The sequence below is a fragment of the Panthera onca genome, chromosome D3 (assembly GCF_046562875.1).
Source record: "Panthera onca isolate mPanOnc1 chromosome D3, mPanOnc1 haplotype 2, whole genome shotgun sequence".
In the NCBI taxonomy this organism is placed as follows: Eukaryota; Metazoa; Chordata; class Mammalia; order Carnivora; family Felidae; genus Panthera; species Panthera onca.
The window spans coordinates 79,695,241-79,714,577 of record NC_138350.1 but is presented as its reverse complement, the minus strand read 5'-3'; the positions used below and the strand labels follow the sequence as shown (position 1 = coordinate 79,714,577).

The 19,337-nt window shown below is 40.8% G+C and overlaps 1 protein-coding gene across 2 annotated transcripts in view; it reads right to left on the bottom strand.

The window, feature by feature from the left end:
• PHLPP1 (PH domain and leucine rich repeat protein phosphatase 1) overlaps window positions 1–19,337 on the bottom strand; it is a 212,639-nt gene that overhangs the window by 36,711 nt on the left and 156,591 nt on the right. For both annotated transcript variants that reach the window (XM_078435164.2, XM_078435165.2), the window contains exons 5-10: window positions 18,862–19,008; window positions 17,806–18,036; window positions 13,638–13,840; window positions 11,770–11,830; window positions 8,841–8,936; window positions 5,319–5,474 (exon numbers count right to left, since the gene is read on the bottom strand). In XM_078435164.2, the coding sequence (XP_078291290.2) occupies window positions 5,319–5,474; window positions 8,841–8,936; window positions 11,770–11,830; window positions 13,638–13,840; window positions 17,806–18,036; window positions 18,862–19,008 (894 nt within the window). The remainder of the gene's footprint in view (window positions 1–5,318; window positions 5,475–8,840; window positions 8,937–11,769; window positions 11,831–13,637; window positions 13,841–17,805; window positions 18,037–18,861; window positions 19,009–19,337) is intronic.

The following is a 19,337-nucleotide window of genomic DNA, read 5'->3' as shown; positions in this document are numbered from 1 at the left end:
ATCTGTCTACAGTTTTTGACACAGCTGCCAGTGAAGAGCAAGTCAAAATAAACAAAACTCAAAGAGGCATGCAGAGAGTAAACTCATAAGCTAACATTGCCGGTTCAAGCTATAAGAACTTTAATAAAATTGCTCTAAAGTTTTCAGAGGAAGAGAGAGATATTACTAAAAGTCACCTAATTTAGGGGCGCCTGGGTGGCTCAGTTGGCTAAGCAGCCAACTTCAAGTCATGATCTCACAGTTCGTGAGTTCCAGTCCCACATCAGGCTCTGTGCTGACCGCTCAGTGCCGGGAGCTGGTTTCCGATTCTGTGTCTCCCTCTCTCTCTGCCCCTCCCCAGCTTGCTCTCTCTCTCTCTCTCTCTCTCTCTCTCTCTCAAAAATAAATAAACATTAAAAAAAAAGTCACCTAATTTAAAGCACATTCCCTTCTCTCATTTGGTTACCAGATACCCTCCCGCCACCAGGTGAAGAAGATGAATATACACCACTCTAAAGCTGTAACACTTAACAGACAATATCATGTAATTAAAACCATGACATTGGTTTTAGCAGACGAGATTCAGAGCTAAAGAAAAACTCACAAGAAAGGGAGTCAAAGTTCAGTCTTTGGCTCTGTGTCCAGTGACGCAGGCTTCTCTGACAGTTCTCTTACAGCTTCCAGGCACAGGTTCTACGTAGAGCGCTAGCGAAACCACTTAGAACTTACGATGACCTGTATCCAGGCCCTCTCCTCAGTTATATAACCAGACACGGAGCTGGCAACAGTAATTTATTATCACAAAACGAAGAAAGAAACAAGGAGCATCTCATATTTGTAAGATTTGTATCACGGAGCAAACTGAAGAGAAGGATCGGAGCAAAGTCTCATTGCTACCAAACAGCTCTGCATCGCACGGCAGCCACAGGCTGTTTGTTCTTCCACTCCGGGAGCTTCCATTGAAACTACCCGTATCAGTTCCCTCCCTCTTACCCTCTGAAACCCGCCTTTCATTACGGTTTACCATGCTGTGGTTTTAGAGTCTGCATTTGACTGTTAGCCCCTTGAGGGCAACACCGACGTCAGGCACTTTCAATGCCCCGCGGCACCCTGCAGGTACCAGGACCGCAGGATGTGGGCCTGGACCGTGCAAACTAGAACCAAGCACAACTGAAGTCACCTCCAAGAAGCCAGTCACAGAGATTCTTTTCTCAAAAATCCACTTTCATATTTTGAAGTTCGTGTTTTCTGGGCTGACCTCCTGCAACGGTCAGTTCTGGTTTATTCCTTCCCCCAAACTCATCAAACCAAATATACAGTATCTCCACATTTTCCTGCATGTAGATTACGCCCCAGTCAATTAAAAAAAATTTTAGATGACAAAACCTCCATTAGACATTGGAAAGGGGAAGAAGTATTAACTCGTTAAGAAGTGGCAAATCGTTCAGTGAGAATCATTATAAAATGTTGCGTTTCCTGTCTTCCAACAAGTAACACAAGAACACTGTTCAAAAACAGCAGTCGGCAGCTTCACACTATCCCTTTCATAAGCCAATCTGCCTGTGAGGACCAAAACTCTTAACTTTTCTTTCTGACTCAGAGTCATGACTAATAACACACTATGCTGGAGAGGTGGCTATTATGGTGGTTGGAAAACAAAGGCACTAAAATATGTCTTCTTGAAAAAATTCATTTCAGCCTTTTTTGGTCATTTGCTTTTCTCTCATAAAATAAAGGAGGATGCTTGCTCCTAGTAATTCTCCCGGCCTTTTACTCCAGGACGTTCCTGTGCCAGAAATACATTTCACGTGGCCTGCCCTCCTCCCAGGATGCACAGAGGCTGGTTAATCCCCTGACAGCAGCTCCTATTTTCCAAAATGCAGCTGGCTCTGGATAGACCCATCTATTCCGTCTATGGGGATTTCTGCCTAAATGCCTTTAGCTTACACTGTTAGCTCAGCCTACGCTCTCCATGACAGCAATGTCCTCTTTCAGTGGCTCCTAGTTTTCCATGTTGCTTTACTAGAAATATTCCAGTTCACACAATCCTTCCTCTTCCAAACTACAGATTCTGTTTGGGAACTGTCCAGAATATGCAACGTGCAGAAACCTAGATTCAGAGCGAGTTGCCCAGGATCACAAAGTCACCGGTAAGCAGAATCACTGATGGGAGAATCTACATTACAGATGTCCCACTCAAATCCTTTTCTGAACACAAAAACATAGTCTCCTTGACTACACTTGGGAGCTCCCGCTCAGGGACATGTTTGCAGGTCTGCCCCAGCACCAAGGAGACTGAAGGACTGCTCACTGATTGCTTCTAGGGAATTAAAAATATCCAGAACTGTCCTTTTAAATTTTTTTTTTTTCAACCTTTTTTTATTTATTTTTGGGACAGAGAGAGACAGAGCATGAACGGGGGAGGGGCAGAGAGAGAGGGAGACACAGAATCGGAAACAGGCTCCAGGCTCCGAGCCATCAGCCCAGAGCCTGACGCGGGGCTCGAACTCACGGACCGCGAGATCGTGACCTGGCTGAAGTCGGACGCTTAACCGACTGCGCCACCCAGGTGCCCCCAGAACTGTCCTTTTAAAATCAAATCCTCAAAAATGAATAAAGACTCATTATTATCTGTTGGAGAGTTCCAGCACTATTTACCTACTCTATTAGCCATGAACTTATCAGACTTGGCCAGATCCAGAAATGATTTTATCTCACTCAAAGATTCCTAAATCTGAATCCATCTATCTGTTTCTGTAGATTCAGTATAGACGCCCAGGAGAACAAGTAGATTCTCATTATAAAACCGCACCCAAGTTTTGCCTAGTTAGCCTTATGAAAGAGGACATAAGGTTATAACATAACTTAGAATTCTCCACAGGGAAAGAGATCAAATCCCACCGTATTCATGACAACAAAAACCATGTGTCTACAGTTGCCCAAAGACTGTGCGTTGCAAAGTTGACCCTTGAACAGCACAGGTTTGAACTGCATGGATCCACTTATACATGGATTTTTAAAAATGTAATACAGTACTATACATGTATTTTCTTTCTTATGATTTTCTTAATACCTCTTTTCTCCAGCTTACTTTATCATAAGAATACAGTATATAATACATACATAACATACACAATGTTTGCTAACTGATTATTTACATTATCGGTCAGGCTCCTGGTCAACAGGTTTTTAGCAGTTAAGTTTTTAGGGGGTCAAATGTTACACAGAGATTAAAAAAACACTTTTTTAATGTTTATTTTTGAAAGAGAGTGCAAGTGAGGGAAGGGCAGAGAGAGAGAGGGAGAAACAGAATCTGAAGCAGACTCCAGGCTCCAAGCTGTTAGCACAGAGCCCGATGAGAGGCTCGAACTCACGAACCACGAGATCATGACCTGAACCGAAGTCAGATGCTCAACCGGCTGAGCCACCAGGCATCCCCCACACACAGATTTTTGACTGTGCCGGGTGGGGGTGGGGGGTGGTGCCCCCTGTTGTTCAAGGGTTAACTGTACTTTGATATGAACGCAAAAGTAAGAATAATTCTTTAAATGATCTTGAAATATTGCTCCTTTGTCAGGGGAATGATAGAGCACTGGTCAATTACAATTTAACAATCCCATTTTCTCACAATTCCATTATTTCTCTGTAACTATTCCAGTAGGAATTCATTATAACTTATATTAGGTACAAAGAACAAATGTTTTTTAAAATGAGGATAAAAGAACAAAAGGAAAAGGAAAGGAGAACTAGAAATGTTCTCTATCCTGATCTGGGCGATGATTACAGGGGCATATACACATGAAAATTCACTGAGCAGTATGCTGAAGGGTTGTACTTTTTTTTTTTTTTCACTATAAGCTATCTCTTGATTAAGAAGGGTTTTTTTTTAGGGGCGCCAGGGTGGCTCAGTTGGTTAAGCATCCGACTTCGGCTCAGGTTATAATCTCATGGTTCATGAGTTTGAGCCCTGCATCGGGCTCTGTGCTGATGGCTCAGAGCCTAGAGCCTGCTTCCGATTCTGTGTCTCCCCTCCCCCACTCACTCTCTCTCTCTCCCTGTTGTTCAAAAAAATAAACATTAAAAAAAAAGTTTTTTTTTTAAAGGACGTAGAAGAAAAATGAAAATCCACAGGTGAAGGTAGTCTTTAAAATTCCTTAAATTTTCTTTTGTTCATTAAATAAGTATTTGTTCAGCACCCTGTTTTATTCCCAACATACTGAAAGATGCTGAGGCTAACACTGTAATTAAGACATAGTCATTGGACACAGCGTTCGTGATCTAAGAGTGGGGACAGGCAAGTAAACAAGAAATTATAATACAGTGTGTGGTGAGTATTATGACAAGAATAAGCACAGGGAGTTGGTACACATGGTCAGGTATCTAATTCACTTTCGGAGAACCAGACTTCTTTTTGCCCATGAAAAATCTCACAGGTTGAAACACATCTCAAGTTTTTATTTTAAGGCTGAAAGACCCATCATTATTTTCTTTTTTAAAAGCACCACAAAATTAACTTTTTTGTCTTTCTCATGAGGTATACTAGAAGTTCAATCCTTTATGTCATCTCTAAGGTCACAGTCACCCACTAAAAATAAACATTAGCAGCGGTCACAATGATGCAGGCCATCAGGCTAGGAGCTTTTTAGAACGGTGCACAAGGACTCTGAAGCAAACAAGATGTTCCCAAGTAAGTTACCACTCAGTTGACTTAAAGCTTTCTTTAAGGAAAGTGCTGCATGTGGCCACTCTTACTTAATGTTTAACCCCCTCCTCACATCAAAACAATTTCGTTAACTACTTAGTGTAACATAACAAGCTACCTGGAAAAAGTCTGTTCAAAAGGAAATAATGTAAATGCAAGGGGAAAACCGTGGTAAAGGTAAGAACAACTGGTTAGGAAACAACAACGAGAACTGAGCAAACCCTAGGGAAACGATGGCTGTTGCCCAGAGTCACAAGTACGTGAAAGCAAGACCAGAGAGGCCTGAGAGAATGTGGCTAAGACTGCCGCAGCCGCACAAGTCGGAGCAGCGGCAGACTTACCCTCGTGTTACGGCTACACCCCCACGACACGTGCTTGTGAACGACTCCAGGCTGTTCTCTCCGGAAAGCAGTCAAATTAATGAAGAACCTACAGGTTCTTGAGTCCAGGTTCTTGCCCTGACTCCACACGCTACCCAACAGAGACGTGGCTGGCAAAACCGTGCTCTTCGTAAATCTCGGGCAGATGAGCAGAAAACCCACACAAACGGTGTCCTGCCATGTAAGACGGGCCTGCTGGCGAGGGGACGCTCGCTCGGCGACTCAGATCAGTAACCGAAACACACCAGCTGCGTTACCTGTCGGCCTTCATCAGGAGGTTCGGCGGCAGCTCCAGGAGCTGGTTGTGCTGTACATCCAAGACCTCCACCGAGGTCCTTTCCAGCCTCTCAGGGAGCCTTGTCAGCTCGTTGTGTCCCGCCAGTAGCTTCCGGAGAGCGCCGTTACAAAATAAGCTGCACAAAAGGGGACAAGACAGAAGGAAACTCACTGAGAGCTAATTCGGGACAAAGAACAAAAAATGAACAGGAGTCGAATACTTAAAACAAGCTCTCCAAAGAAACAAATTCATTCAGAGCAACTGCAAATTCACATTACCCTAAGTTCAAACTTGGAGCTCTTACATTTCAGTGTTTTCCATACTGCGTGAACAAACAAGTAAATAAGAAAACCTATGAGCAGGAATATTTAACAAAGAAGCTCTACTTAGTGAAAGCGAGAAAACAAGTTTCATAGGAGATACTGAAGAGAACAGTCTACCCTTGTTAGACTCACTGGGCGAGCTTTAAAAGGTTGTAGGCTTCCCACGGTAGGCCTTGTTTCTCGTATTGCCCTGGAACACGGGTGTTTTACCCACAACAGATTCTGAATAAATACAGTCGATCAATTTTTAACCATAGGATCCACATTAAACGAGGATTCTTCTATCCAATTAAACTTTTACAAATGCCAACAGATAAAATGTTACGTTTTTCCTGATCTGCATTTCACAATCACAACTATTTCTCCGTTTCCTCACTCCCTCCTCTTTGGTTTAATCCTAGGCCGAACAGAGACCCTCTCCTAAAGAGAAGAAAACACACTTAATCCACTATTTTCTCTCGAGACTCAGAGAGCTGTTTGGAACCTTGGCTGTGTTTCTTCCAGGGGTTATCAAAAACGGAAACAAATGTTGAATACTTTTTGATCAAGTACAAATCCGTTTTATGACCAATTCAGACTTCTCCAACAGTGGTAGAGAGCAAAACGGGCCCCAGGGTGAAACACACAAGTGTGGGGCCTGTGGGAAGGAGAAGTTATCATTTGCATCCAGGATCATCCGGAGTGAGAATTCACTTACACTGCTGTCAAAGAGTGAGGCTGCCTCACCCCACCTCCTGTCTTCTAGCACTCTGACCTCACTCACAGGCGGCCAGAGCTGTTACAATCACTCCACATTACGGTATAACTTTATTCACCGAGAATCAAGCTAGATCCTTCGCTCACAAAGACGCAACCGACCTGTCTCAGTGCTGTGACGGCACAGGCGGCCACGAAAGGGGTGTGGCCTGCCCGCCTTTGAAGACTTAGCTACCAGTGTAACAAGACAGGTTATCCAGGACTGCCATTCAGTCACAGCTACTACAGGGGGCAGTCTCTGTCATGCACCTGACACCAGTAATTCAGGACTTGCTTCACCATTTCTACTGTCTCACTGGGCCTGGGGTACAATTCAGGATTCTTAGAGGGTAGAATGTATAATTTATTACTACACACACACACACACACACACACACACACACACTTACACTTACTTTACCCTTAAACAAATAAATATCTGAAGGACCGGTGAGAAAATCTTTAATTTGATTTTTCCAAATAAAGGAGATTTTATAACTACAGTATGAGTCTTAACTGCTAATTACTGGACTTAGCTAAATTCTTTTGGATACTATCTAAGCATTGTTTTCCTTTTAGTACATTTCCACTTTTTAAATATTAATTTGTCTGGTGAAGTTCTTCACATACATGGCTTAGATAAACAAAGCTTGAATATCAAATCAACTTCTAATGAATTGCTGTCTTGCCTGAATATTAGATCAATGATAGGGCTGACAGAAAGTGTGCAAGTAAACACCACAAATAGGAAAACGATACGTATTCTTTTTGTCCCACATATTACACACACTACACACACACACACACACACACACACACACACACACACACACACAGGCTGTTTAATTCCTTGACAATAGGGCATTTAGAATTTATTTTGAATAAACATCCGTTTAGATCCCCCAAAAGCATGACTAATGCAGATCCAATCAAGGATGAATTAACTTTGGAGAAAACTGGATAAAATATCAGTTATCTTGTTTGTTTAATTGTTGGGTTTGTGTACAGAATGTTTTTTTGGAGCCTCCCATGAAACAGAGGCCTTAAATGCCAACATGCTATCTGTTGGATTGGGCGGGTCGAAGTGGGGAAGAGAACAGAGAAAACAGAAGAAAGGTAACATTGCAAGATTTTTCCAACAAAATTTTCCCCCATTAGTAATAGCCTATTATGGTTTTTGCTGTTTTGTCTTCTGAAAGGGTCTGTCTCTCACACGTATGCACACTGCTATCCACAGGGCACACCATCAAAATCATCTTGATAATGGAGATGGGCTACACAGGGTCACCTACATGCTCAGTCAACACAAAACTCTAAAGCAGAAAGCATTTTCAAATAGAACTGAAATTCCAGGTATAACATATGGCCAAGGAACAAAGTAAAATTAACTGAGCTTTCCAGGGATTGAAATGTAACCCAGATCTCTTTTATGAGATCTATATTCTAACAGCATTAACCAACAGAAATCTAATGCAAGCCACAAATGTCATTTAAAATGTTCTAGTAGCGACAGTAAAAAAGGTGAAAAGAAACAAATTCAGTCTTACATTTTATTTGTCCCAATATCTCCAAACTATTATTTTAACATGTAACTAATATACAGTATTGAGATATTTTGCATCTGGTGTATATTTTATACGCAAGGATGAGGAACATTCTAGATCTCAATGGTCACATGTGACTAGTGCATACCATACTGGACAGAAGAGATATACACTCATATAAAAGATAAATAGCATTTTCATCATCACAGAAAATTCTATAGGATAACACTGGAATAGCCTACCTTTTGTTATTAATCCATGGCTAGTCACTAACAGTCAATACTATTTTGTACTAGAATTAGTTCACCTGAAGGTATCAATGGCCTTAGAAGGTATCAATGGCCTTAGACATCATTACATGGCTGTTTTACAAATCTTGCCATTAAAATGAAAATTTACGAAATTTACATTAAGAGAAAAGAGAAGGAAAGAAAAGTCCTTGGACCTTTCTTTCATACCAAGAAAAAGAGAATCTAGTTTGCTCTTTCTAGGTTTAATGATCTAATAATCTTTTTTTCCAAGGTTATGTTTGAGGAAAACCAAAAATTATTTGTGGGGAAGGCAGGCATGTTAAGTCAACAGACAGAAGTGGAAGATTCTGAAAGAACTGAGATTACAGAAGTGAAGCAATCGTATTGTTGGCTGAGTTTTCAAACACAGCTTATTTAAAAACATCCCTAAGCACGGCCCCGCATGGCTCTGGAAAGCCTGGTTGACGAAGTCTCACTCTATCGTCCACTGCATGAAGAAAGTTTGTAATTCAAAGACACCATAGGAGATAAAAGATATTAAAAATAAAGCTTTAAAACAAATTCTTGTAGGAGTTCACAATAATAAGCTAAATTACTTAAAAACTGCTGATCTAATTTGAGACCCTCTCACTTGATCTGTAATACTCACCGTGCAGGAAGTTCGCATATTTGATTATGACTAATATCCAAAACTTCCAGCTTTCGGCTTTCGCATACCCACTCAGGCACGTTTTCTAAGCAGTTCCTAAATATAAGAATATACAATTTTGTTGTTGTTGTTGATTGGAATTTGGCCTAAAATATGGTTTGAAACTGTAAATAATTATGTAGAATAAAACTTTAAATGAAATACCAAAGTATAGTGAGTATTAACCAAAAGGATATGTATATTCACTTTATATTCACAAGATGAAGTGTGACAAGGAATAGGAAAAAAAGAAAAAGTAGAAAAGGACACAGCTACAGCATTTCTAAAGTCTTCAAAAAAAAAAAAAAAAAAAAAAAAGGTATGTTTTTTGGAATTGCTATCCTAAAAAGTTTATAAGCCCATGCAAGTTTAGCAAGAAGATGTCTTATATTGGAAAAAGCAAATGAACAAGTAAACATACACATTCTTTCAATTAAGTCAAATGGCATAAAATAGTTTTATTTTCCAATTTACTTTTTTTACACTTAACATTTTTTAAATGCTTCTCTACTCTCATAGGTATCATGGGATCACAGATAAAAGGAAAGAAATGACAGCAGAGAAAAGGCACACTGACTCTTAAGAGTCAGAATTTTTATTTGAAAATATTAACTGAGGCATTACATGGTAATCATAATTACCAGTAACGAGTGAACTAAACTAATGCTGACTTTATTGTTAAATGAACCGATCACTTCTTAGACAAATCTACTACCATGAGTACCTCCCTAGTCATGGATGATGAGTAGCCTTTTCTCTTCTTTTTTAAATATGTGAAGTGACCAGGCACAAAGAATGTAAAGTGCTATTTACTTTATGAGCAGGTGAACAATTCCATGAAAAGATGATGCTTGGGATGGGACTGTATTAGAGCAAAAGTGAAAACAGGTGGGATATTAAAGGTGGTGGCCTTGTGTGTGACTTAAAAATAATGCTCTTTAATTTTTCAAGAATACTACCTTTTCCATTAAAATACAGAAAAGGTGGCATTGTTTTCTGCTCAGTGTTTGTATAGGTACACATGGTTCTGGCTTTGAAGGCCAGAAGACACAATTTGTTTATTTTCCTATAGTTAACCCCTACAACATCTTCCCAGGATAAGAGAGTGAAAGTCCCTCTCGCTGTAAAGAAGCTCATTATACAGCAATAAGACTCACAGAAGTGACCAAACATAACCAGGGACTTTGCTCTGGAGGACCTAGTAAACACCATGAGGGGGGACAGCTCAGTTCCTGTACCTGACATGAATACAGAAGAGGAGGAAGGGAAAGACTCAGAGTTACGTCAGGGGAATCAGGTTCTCCGAGAGCAAGTCCGATAGTTGGGGAGGCAAATGAGGCAGAGCGTGTTATAGTGAAGGACTGGACATAAGAGTTATAAAGCAAGACGAGCAGCATTTAAGGGACAGAATTCAAGGAAAAGCAAGACAGGGTTTCCAATTCAGTCTCACTCAGGGGTTTTAATGGGAACCATTTGCTAATTACGTCCTGTAAACAAAGGGTAAATAGATTTACTCCGACTCTCTTACAATACATCTGTTCAAGGTATTTATATACACTCATGCATGCAAACCCCACTCTAGTACCATTCTCATTTAAAAGTTAATGCAGCATTCAAGATTGGTAGGAAAAAATAACAATTTAATCATGCAATAATCTGACTAAAAGTTTTATTAAACAAACCTGACATGAATTTAGTAGAAAAAATGCACATAGCACTACTCACAAAGTAGTTTATAATTACAAATTTATGATAAAATTGTAATTGTAATAAATCTGACACTTTCTTACATAATTCTGATTGAGAACCTTATCAAAATAACTAGGTTTGTGTATTTTCATGACGAAAGGCAAATTCTGCACCTGAGCAATTACATGGCAGTTGTAACGGATTTTATACACTAAAATGAATTAGCACTTGGTGAGCGGGTCATGTACTGTGGCTATTCAGAAAGTTTTCCTTTTTTCTTTTTTTTTAATGTTTGTTTTTGAGAGAGAGACAGAGACAGAGAGAAGGAGGGAGGGAGGCAAGGAGGATGAGTGGGGGAGGGGCAGAGAGAGGAGAGACAGAATACAAAGCAGGCTCTAGGCTCTGAGCTATCAGCACAGAGCCTGACGTGGGGCTTGAACTCAGACCACGAGATCACGACCTGAGCTGAAGTCGAACACTTAACTGACTGAGCCACACAGGCTCCTCTATTCAGAAAATTTTGGATATTTCCTTTGGAATTATGTTAAAAGTAAATTTCAATTTTTGTGTGTTAAGATTATTAAAGTCTAATTTGTATACATACATGTTTTATGCCTTCTGGAAAAAGTCTACTATAATATTTGTGGGAACTGGGGTCAATATGACACATTGCAGTAGTGAATTTGTATAAAAGGTGACATGGTCTGCCCGTTTGCAAATGAGCTAAGTAAGCAGGCTGTATGGAAATCCTACCCTGGGAGGCTTAGTTGCTAAGATGTAGGTACACAGTAACAGAGGGAAGGAAAAAAAATCAAAGAAACATAGCACAATATTTAAAAAAAATGAAATTAACATCATTTCAGCGAAAGACAGAAGGTATGGTTAATATAATTAAAGAACCCCTGGACCTTCCAGCCATAGAGCTTCAACTCACTAATCTTTCAGGCTCAAACATGGTGGTCAAATTGGGTCCATGGGGCCCTAATACCTTGATTCTTCTATTTTTTAGGTATACTTCACAAATATTATTTTAACTGACAGATATTTACATACATTTTTCAGAGGACAAGTAAAACTATTGAATTTAATTTGTAATACTTACAGTCAAAATATGTAAAAAGTTTTTAGGCAGAAGCTCAGACAGGATCATCTAAATAGCTTTCAAGCAGCCTCTAGAGTGCTCTAGGACTTGGCTTCTTACCTTGAAACGTCCATGTAGGACAGATAATTTGGAACTGGGTAAACATCCAGTTGTACAAGTTCTAGGAGGCAGGAAAAAAAAAACCACAAAGACATTACCATTCAAGTCACACAGAGACTCTTTTTGTATACAGAACATCATTACTGCGCTTTATTCTCCATTGTTTACATTAGGAAGTACAATACATCCATTTGTTAAACTTGGAAACTACAGGAAAGTACAGAGAACTTCCAATTTAATCACAAGATCTTATTCAGAGATTGAAATAAACCACTCGTTCTATTTTCCTACCTTTTCCCCAGCCACTTACTGTGGTTCTCCTCTTGTTATGCATGCTGAATGTTTACCTAGAAGATTAACTTTTAACATTTAGATTTCCTTTCAGAAAACCAAATGCATCTGGCTTCTGCCTTCTTCATTCTAGTGAAACAGCGCTCTCAAGGGTCAGCAATGACTTCCTCTACTCAAATCTGAAAACCCTTCCTCAAAACTGTATGAAATGTGACACCACCATCTACCTAGGGCTTTGTTTCCCAGAGTAGTTCCTAGATGTCCTTCTGCTTCTGCAAACACTTACCGTGTCGTTCACAAGTTCAGCACCTGTCTGACACCAGCTGTGAGGGCTTTGTAAGTCTGCTGTTGGTGCCAGCTCCCTTCTCTTTCCCAGTTACCTTACTTCCACAGTTCCAGGTACCACCTCTAAACAGATGAGGGTCAAATCAACATCTGTAGTCTTGACCGCAAGTTCCGATTTGCTCCCAGGAAAACCACTCCACTGACGGGGATCAGCAGGGTGGCGAGGACTCCACTCTTCTCCCATAAATACACTCTGTACTCTCCTCTCACGGGAACAGTCTTATAGCATCCATCATGTGTCCCTCCTCTTAAGAATCTCCACGGGTTCTTACAGCTTACTGCACAAGCTTCAAAGCCATGCGTCCCATAATTACTTCTTACCATTTTCTAGCAGGCACCTAGGAGTTCAGAATTCCCTGTCTTCTCCCATCTGCCGAACAGACCACATTCAGATTCCTTCCTCTTCCACACCCACTTTGTGCCTTCTGGCTATCCAAATCCTATAACCATTCAGTGATGGAGACTTATCGCTATTTGAGGTCTAGCTGGTTTTTCCAGTGAGATGACAATATTTAACTCATTTAAAAAATAAAATCCCCTATCCTTTAGGACTCCTGCACAGCACGATGCATAGAACAGGTGCTTGATAAACACTGTTCAATTTCGAGTACTAAATACTAGTTTTCACTCAGTTTTCTGATTGCAGGGAATCAAAATCCTCCTGTTAGCAAATATATGTCCATATGATCTTTTCTTTTTTAGAAATGTCATGATTTCTAGATTCTGAAGAAGAGACCTCATTAAATGAGTAAGACTCTTGACTTGTGGTGTCCCTGTGGGTATATAATTCAGGTCTCTCTTAAGATTAGCTCCTTTGTTAGTGGAACATGAAATCTGAGACCCTGAATAGAGTCCAGAATGGACCTTCCTTTCATTTTTACTCTCCAATATTAAATCACGGTTCCAGATTTACTATCCTAACAAGGTAGTCCAAGAAATAGTTTATTAAGGCCCGTTAAGCAGAGGAGCCAAATCAAAAGTGGGAGTAACTTACCTAAATACCACAATATGAGAAAAACAAATTTGAAACTATAAAATCTCCTGTTTTGATTCCTTTAAATACCATACCAGCATTCTGCTTTTATTATTTTTATCGCAGCAAAATTTGACACTTATTTTAGTAAACGGGCAAAGCAAAATCAAAGTGAGGCATCATCACATCAAAGCAATGATGTTGCTGAGTAAATTCTTGGAACCAAAAGAGAAACTTTGATGTGGTGTATGTTACATACCGTTAGAAGAGGCATAGAGTGCTTTTAGGAAGTAGCCACAGATGTTTAATGTCACCAGCTGATTCCTTTCACAGTGCAAAACTTCAATGTTGTTGAAAATCATAGCATCGAGGTCACCAAGCTTATTGTCGCGCAGATCCAGCTGAGTGACGTGCTGGAGAAAGTCCACTTCATCTGCTATTAGCTTCCTAATTATGTTCAGTCTTGAAGAGAAAGGCCACAAACAGAGACTCTAATTAACCGCAATGCTAGAAATAAATGGCCACACCCTGATACGGTGAGCTAAGGAGAAGGGATGCACGCCTCACTATGTTACAGTCTTCCATCATTTCTTACATCTCTGCATCTGGACTTCCTTAACTGGCTAGATTCTTTGGCTATTTTTAGCGACAACTCCAGGAAGGTCTTAATCTTGGCAATATATTCTGAAACACACTTTGGACCACTTAGGCTGGAAGAGAATCACACACATTGATTTTACCTTAATTCATTGCAAGAGGGAAAAAAAAATCCACTTAATCATTTATTTCCACAGAATTTGATTGAAAGAACACAAGAAACACAACCCAGACCAACCCATTAGGCACATTACAACTAGAGTGAATGTTTAAGGAAGGAGAAAGGATTCGTGAGCAGGGAGGTGAGCAGAATTCAAGGGAGAAGGTGGGAGGGGTGTGTGTGTGTGTGTGTGTGTGTGTGTGTGTGTGTGTGGAAATGAATGGGAGCCACATATGCACCAGAGATGAAAATGCAAACATCTGGATTTCTGGCTGGCTTAGACCGAGGACTGATTGCCAAAACTATCTCCATCATTAAAATATTGCTTGAAAGAGCGGAGCACAGAAAATACTGACATTTGGCATCTAGGATTCGCTGAGAAAGTAGAAAACAAAGGACGACAAATCTAGGACAGAGCAAGGCACAGGGGAAAACTGGCAGAACCTCCGCCAGGAGAACCAGCTAGCTGACGGACCGAGGTGGCCACAGATGAGATGCTCCCAAGAAGATACGGAAGTAGTAACGGGGACTAGGAATCAGTAGAATGAAGACACACTTAACTTCAAAAGGGAGAAAAAGAGACGGAAATCTCAATTCCTAGTCTGCTAGGCTACCCCCAACTCCTTTACCAACCAACAAACAAGAACCCTGCACTTCTCATAACAAAGTGCTGAAATAATGCACGTGGACTACAACAGCATTAACAGGAGGGCTGGAGCTTAGGAAAAAGCTAAAGGCTCCTGGCTGTGAATTTCTGCCCTTTGAAAAAATAAAATAAAATGATGAAAACGGAATTATTACTAGCAATATCATAAAGTCACTGGAACACAATGATGAGTGACAGACAGCAAAGAGCTGGGATTTGTCAATCTGTAAGCATAGCACATGGCCTCTTTAAATGTCCCCAACAGGATTTGTTTTTTGCTTTTCTTTTTTTATTCCAGGTTGTAAGATTTAAAAACTGGCCTCAACCCAGCAATTTGCCTATTTCCAAATGCTCAGGAGATTACTAGACTATGTACACAGAATTTTTTAAAAAGTCTCATTTTGGATACAACAGACTGTAGGAGTTGAAAAAAAAAGTCCCATGTCCTTCCTAATTTACACTGTAAGTAACTTTCCTAATGTGGCATCACCATCTTCATTTGAAAGAGCTCCCTCCTGTAATTTCATGTATTAACACTAAAATAATTAAAGGGTTTATTTAATGAGGAGGCAAAAGAAAATCTATAACGAGAGGGAAATGTTCAGTTAAAATTGCCAAGTCTTACCAGGATTCAAATATCAAAAGTTTCCAGGCTCACACAATAATATAATTATTTAGGATGAACTTTCAAAGAGGCAAAATGTGATTAAAATTTCCTTTCAATAATCCCCTCAGCTAACACAGCCATTTTATTTATTTCATAAACATTCACTGAGATTTACTTTGTGTAGATAGGTAGTGTGAAACAGCATCATATTCTAGTTCCTGTTTGCTGCTCATTGCATAGGGCCTTGAACAAGTCACTTTATAATTCTGGTTAAGCCTAATACGAGGCAGCTGAGAAAGTCAAATGAATGTATGTGCCCATAGTTTGCAAACAGTGAAAGGTATGGCGGTGATTAGCATGGTGACCTATGGCTTGTGTCACTACGAGATGAATAAAACAAGGTGTTTGTCAAGAGATTTAGTACTTCAGCGAGGAAAATCATATGCTTTAAAATACAAAGACTGTAAGTATGTGGCGAGTGCCATAACCGACGCATGAAACACACAGAATGGTCAGAAAAGGTGCAACCCAGGACGAAGCACCTCATCCGAATGGCAAGGGGAGGCAGAATTTCACAGCTGGAAGTGGGCGAAGAAAGCAGTGCATGAGTTAGGGCACAATGGCCTCTGGACTGAAGAGAAGAGCGAGACAGGGAGAGCGCCACACACGAGTGCGGGAGAGCAGGGCATTCGAGAGGCTGCAAGGACGGGTCAGTCAATTAAAGTACCAACCAACTGCTAACACTGGCTAACAAGGATCAAGCACAGCAGTGCTGCTTGGTTATCTGTGGTGAAGGAGCTCTGTGCTAGACACTTTTTCTCAAGTTCATTTATTTTGAGGGAGAGAATGCGGGCAAGAGTGAGCAGGGAGGGGTAGAGAGAGGCCTGGAGGAAAGCAGTTACCTAGGCACAACCATTCAACATTTAGAGGGTCCTGTGTCTGCTTCCGGTATTTAAATATCCTGTAACCGATCTCATCTAAAAAGATCCAATTAGAACTAGAAATCTAGGTAGCTCAATTTAAAAGGCTTAAATTCTTTAAGACCGAAAGTTTTCTAAGTCTAAGTGACTCAGAGACAAATAACGTTGACAATTTAGAAAGAAAGTTAACGAGACAAAGTGTTCAGTGTCTCCTCCTGTCACATTCGAGAAAGTTCTCAACTTCAGATCCAGGATTACCATTTGTCCTCCTTCAATGAAGAACCGGTTCGCAAACTGCTAACCAACACTTCCCCAGGTGCAACAGGCTTGATTTCTTTAGTCTGAGGAGAGGGAAAAGGAAGCCATTCTTTGAGGGACTGGAAGAAACGGTTTCCAAGGTCAGACCGTATGAAGGAAGAAAAGGACCAAAGATGATGCTTCTTTACACTGACAAAAATCGACAGCTCTGAGTGAGGGCCTAGGGTTATCAACACAGAGGAAAGTGGGGAGTAAGGTGAGGAAAGAAACACCCTTGACAAATGAGGAGTCGTGAAGACGCCAAGAATGATAGCTGAGTTCCATGAGGAGGAAGGCGTCCTCAATCAGGTAAGATAACAACACATAAGACATTGGGAGTAGGAGGCATTTAACTCAATTCCTTCCCAAACCCTACGATTTAGCTTCTGTTACTAACTATAATTTAGAGATGAGAACACAGCTGCACAGAGACATTAAGTATCTTGCCCAAGATCTATCACGATGACTATGTGGTCATCGACCTCTGGACAATGGGGGATTAGTTTGGCTGAAAAAAGTATCAAATTGGGCAAATTAGTATGAGACCTCTAAGCCTGATATGCTGCTTTACAGGAACTCAGTCCCATGACAGGCTTTTGCTTTTCCTTAAGAAAGAGAAATTTAGAATAGATCCCTCCTTGTATACCGGTCCTTTGTATATTAGCCACTAAAACTGATCCTCACGTACTAAAGGATGATTGAATCTTTAATGTGGCAAGGACCGTGCTGGTGGGTTTTGGTTGGAGTTGCGCACGATCAGGATTCAAAATGCAGGTTCCTTGCTCTTGCAAGGGGTGAGAGTGGAGGTTCTAGTCAAACTTGGGCCTAACGAGGGATTATGAGTTTTGTATTTTTGTAAAGAACAATGAACTAAGGGCAGAGCCACCTGGACAGAAAAATGGGAAATTAAAATAAATAAGTTAAGCAAATTAATTTAATGAATACATTATATTACATTAGGGAAGTCAAGGAAGGAAAAAAAAATAAGGAGATGCTCAATGGTATTAGCTGTCTCTCGCCACAGAAAAGGAGGACAAAGAGAAAAAACATCCACTTTGCTCTCCGTGACAGGGTCTTCATTCACCAGAAACTGCAACCAACCAACCAGCTTGCTTGAGAATGTCACCCCCACAGCTCTGACCCGCTCCCAGATCTAAGCCAACTACTTATAAATAGGATAGATTTCTTAAAATTAGTTACCTCAGATCCACATGTTTAATGTGAGGCATTCTTCTTAAAGCCTGTAGCCGCAGGGTTTCCATACAGTTTCCAGACATACAAAGTTTATCCACAGCAGTCAATTTCTCCAAAACCTCTGGAATGTCAGTGAATTCATTAAAAGAAAGACCAAGATAACTAAGCTGGTGCATGTTCTCCAACTCAGGAGGAAGGGCCTGGAGAAAGTTTCCATCCAACAAAAATGTCTGTAGGCTGTTAAAGAAAACAGAATAAGGAAGAGAACGTGTAAATTTTACATGTTTATTATCAACATACCAGTTCCACAGGTATAGATCATATTATTAGAAAAAGAAAATGAACTACATCTTTTGCAAAATGCATAAGGGCAGCGCCTGAGGCAGTGATATACCAGACAGAAAAGATCAGAGATAAGTATCTTAATCTTTTATTGAAAACCAAAATATGACCCATCTCCCTAACTTGGACAGGTACAAATAGCAACAACGTGAGCTAAATGCAGTGAGAATCAGCCCAAATACCCATCTTTCGTTGTTATTTTAAATTCTTAGAACTCAACAGAAGTCAGAAAAAGAGAAAGTAAGCCCTTGTCCCATGGGTAGGCACACTCATCTGTGGGGATCTTCAGTTCTAAACAAGGATATTTTAATATTTTACGACTCTAAAGAGTGTAAAAGCTAAGACATGAACTCTGCCCAACACCCTGCTCTCTGGATTTGGGGTCAAGACTTACACACCCAACATAACAGGTTGGCTAATCTCACATGCTGCAGCTCGATGCAGCTTCCCGGGGGTTTCCGAGGGATACAGTGTGGTGGGGCTTAAAGGACGCACTTGTGTAGGGGCGCCTGGGTGGCTCGGTCAGTTGAGCGTCCGACTTCAGCTCAGGTCATGATCTTGTGGTTCATGAGTTCGAGCCCCACAACAGGCTCTGTGCTGACAGCTCAGAGCTGGAGCCTGCTTCGGATTCTGTGTCTCCCTCTCTCTCTGCCCCTCCCCTGCTCTTGCTCTGTCTCTCTCTCAAAACTAAAGATTAAAAAAGAAAAAAGAAGTACATACTTGTGCATAACTCGGACGGCTGCTGGGACTGCTCGAAGGGCGTTGCAGGACACATTCAACTCAGTCAGGGTTGGAATACTGCAGACAGCTAATGGGAATTCCCCTAAGTGATTATTGGAAAGGTTAAGACTCTTCAACTTGGTGAACCTATCACAACGAAACAAAAGGAAAGAAAAGACAAATGTGACAGATGCATAACGTCACATAATTTTAGCACAGGTCATCTAATCCAATTCAACGAAGGAGGAAACATGCCCTCAGAGGTCAAGTGCACAGCAGAGCTGAGTGTACCTCTTCAGACTCTAAGGCCAGTGTTCCACCTAAAATATATACATTATATTTAAAAACAAATTTGGGGCGCCTGGGTGGCTCAGGTGGTTAAGTGTCTGACTTTGGCTCAGGTCATGATCTCACGGTTGGTGGGTTCGAGCCCCACGTCGGGCTCTGTGCTGACAGCTAGGAGCCTGCAGCCTGCT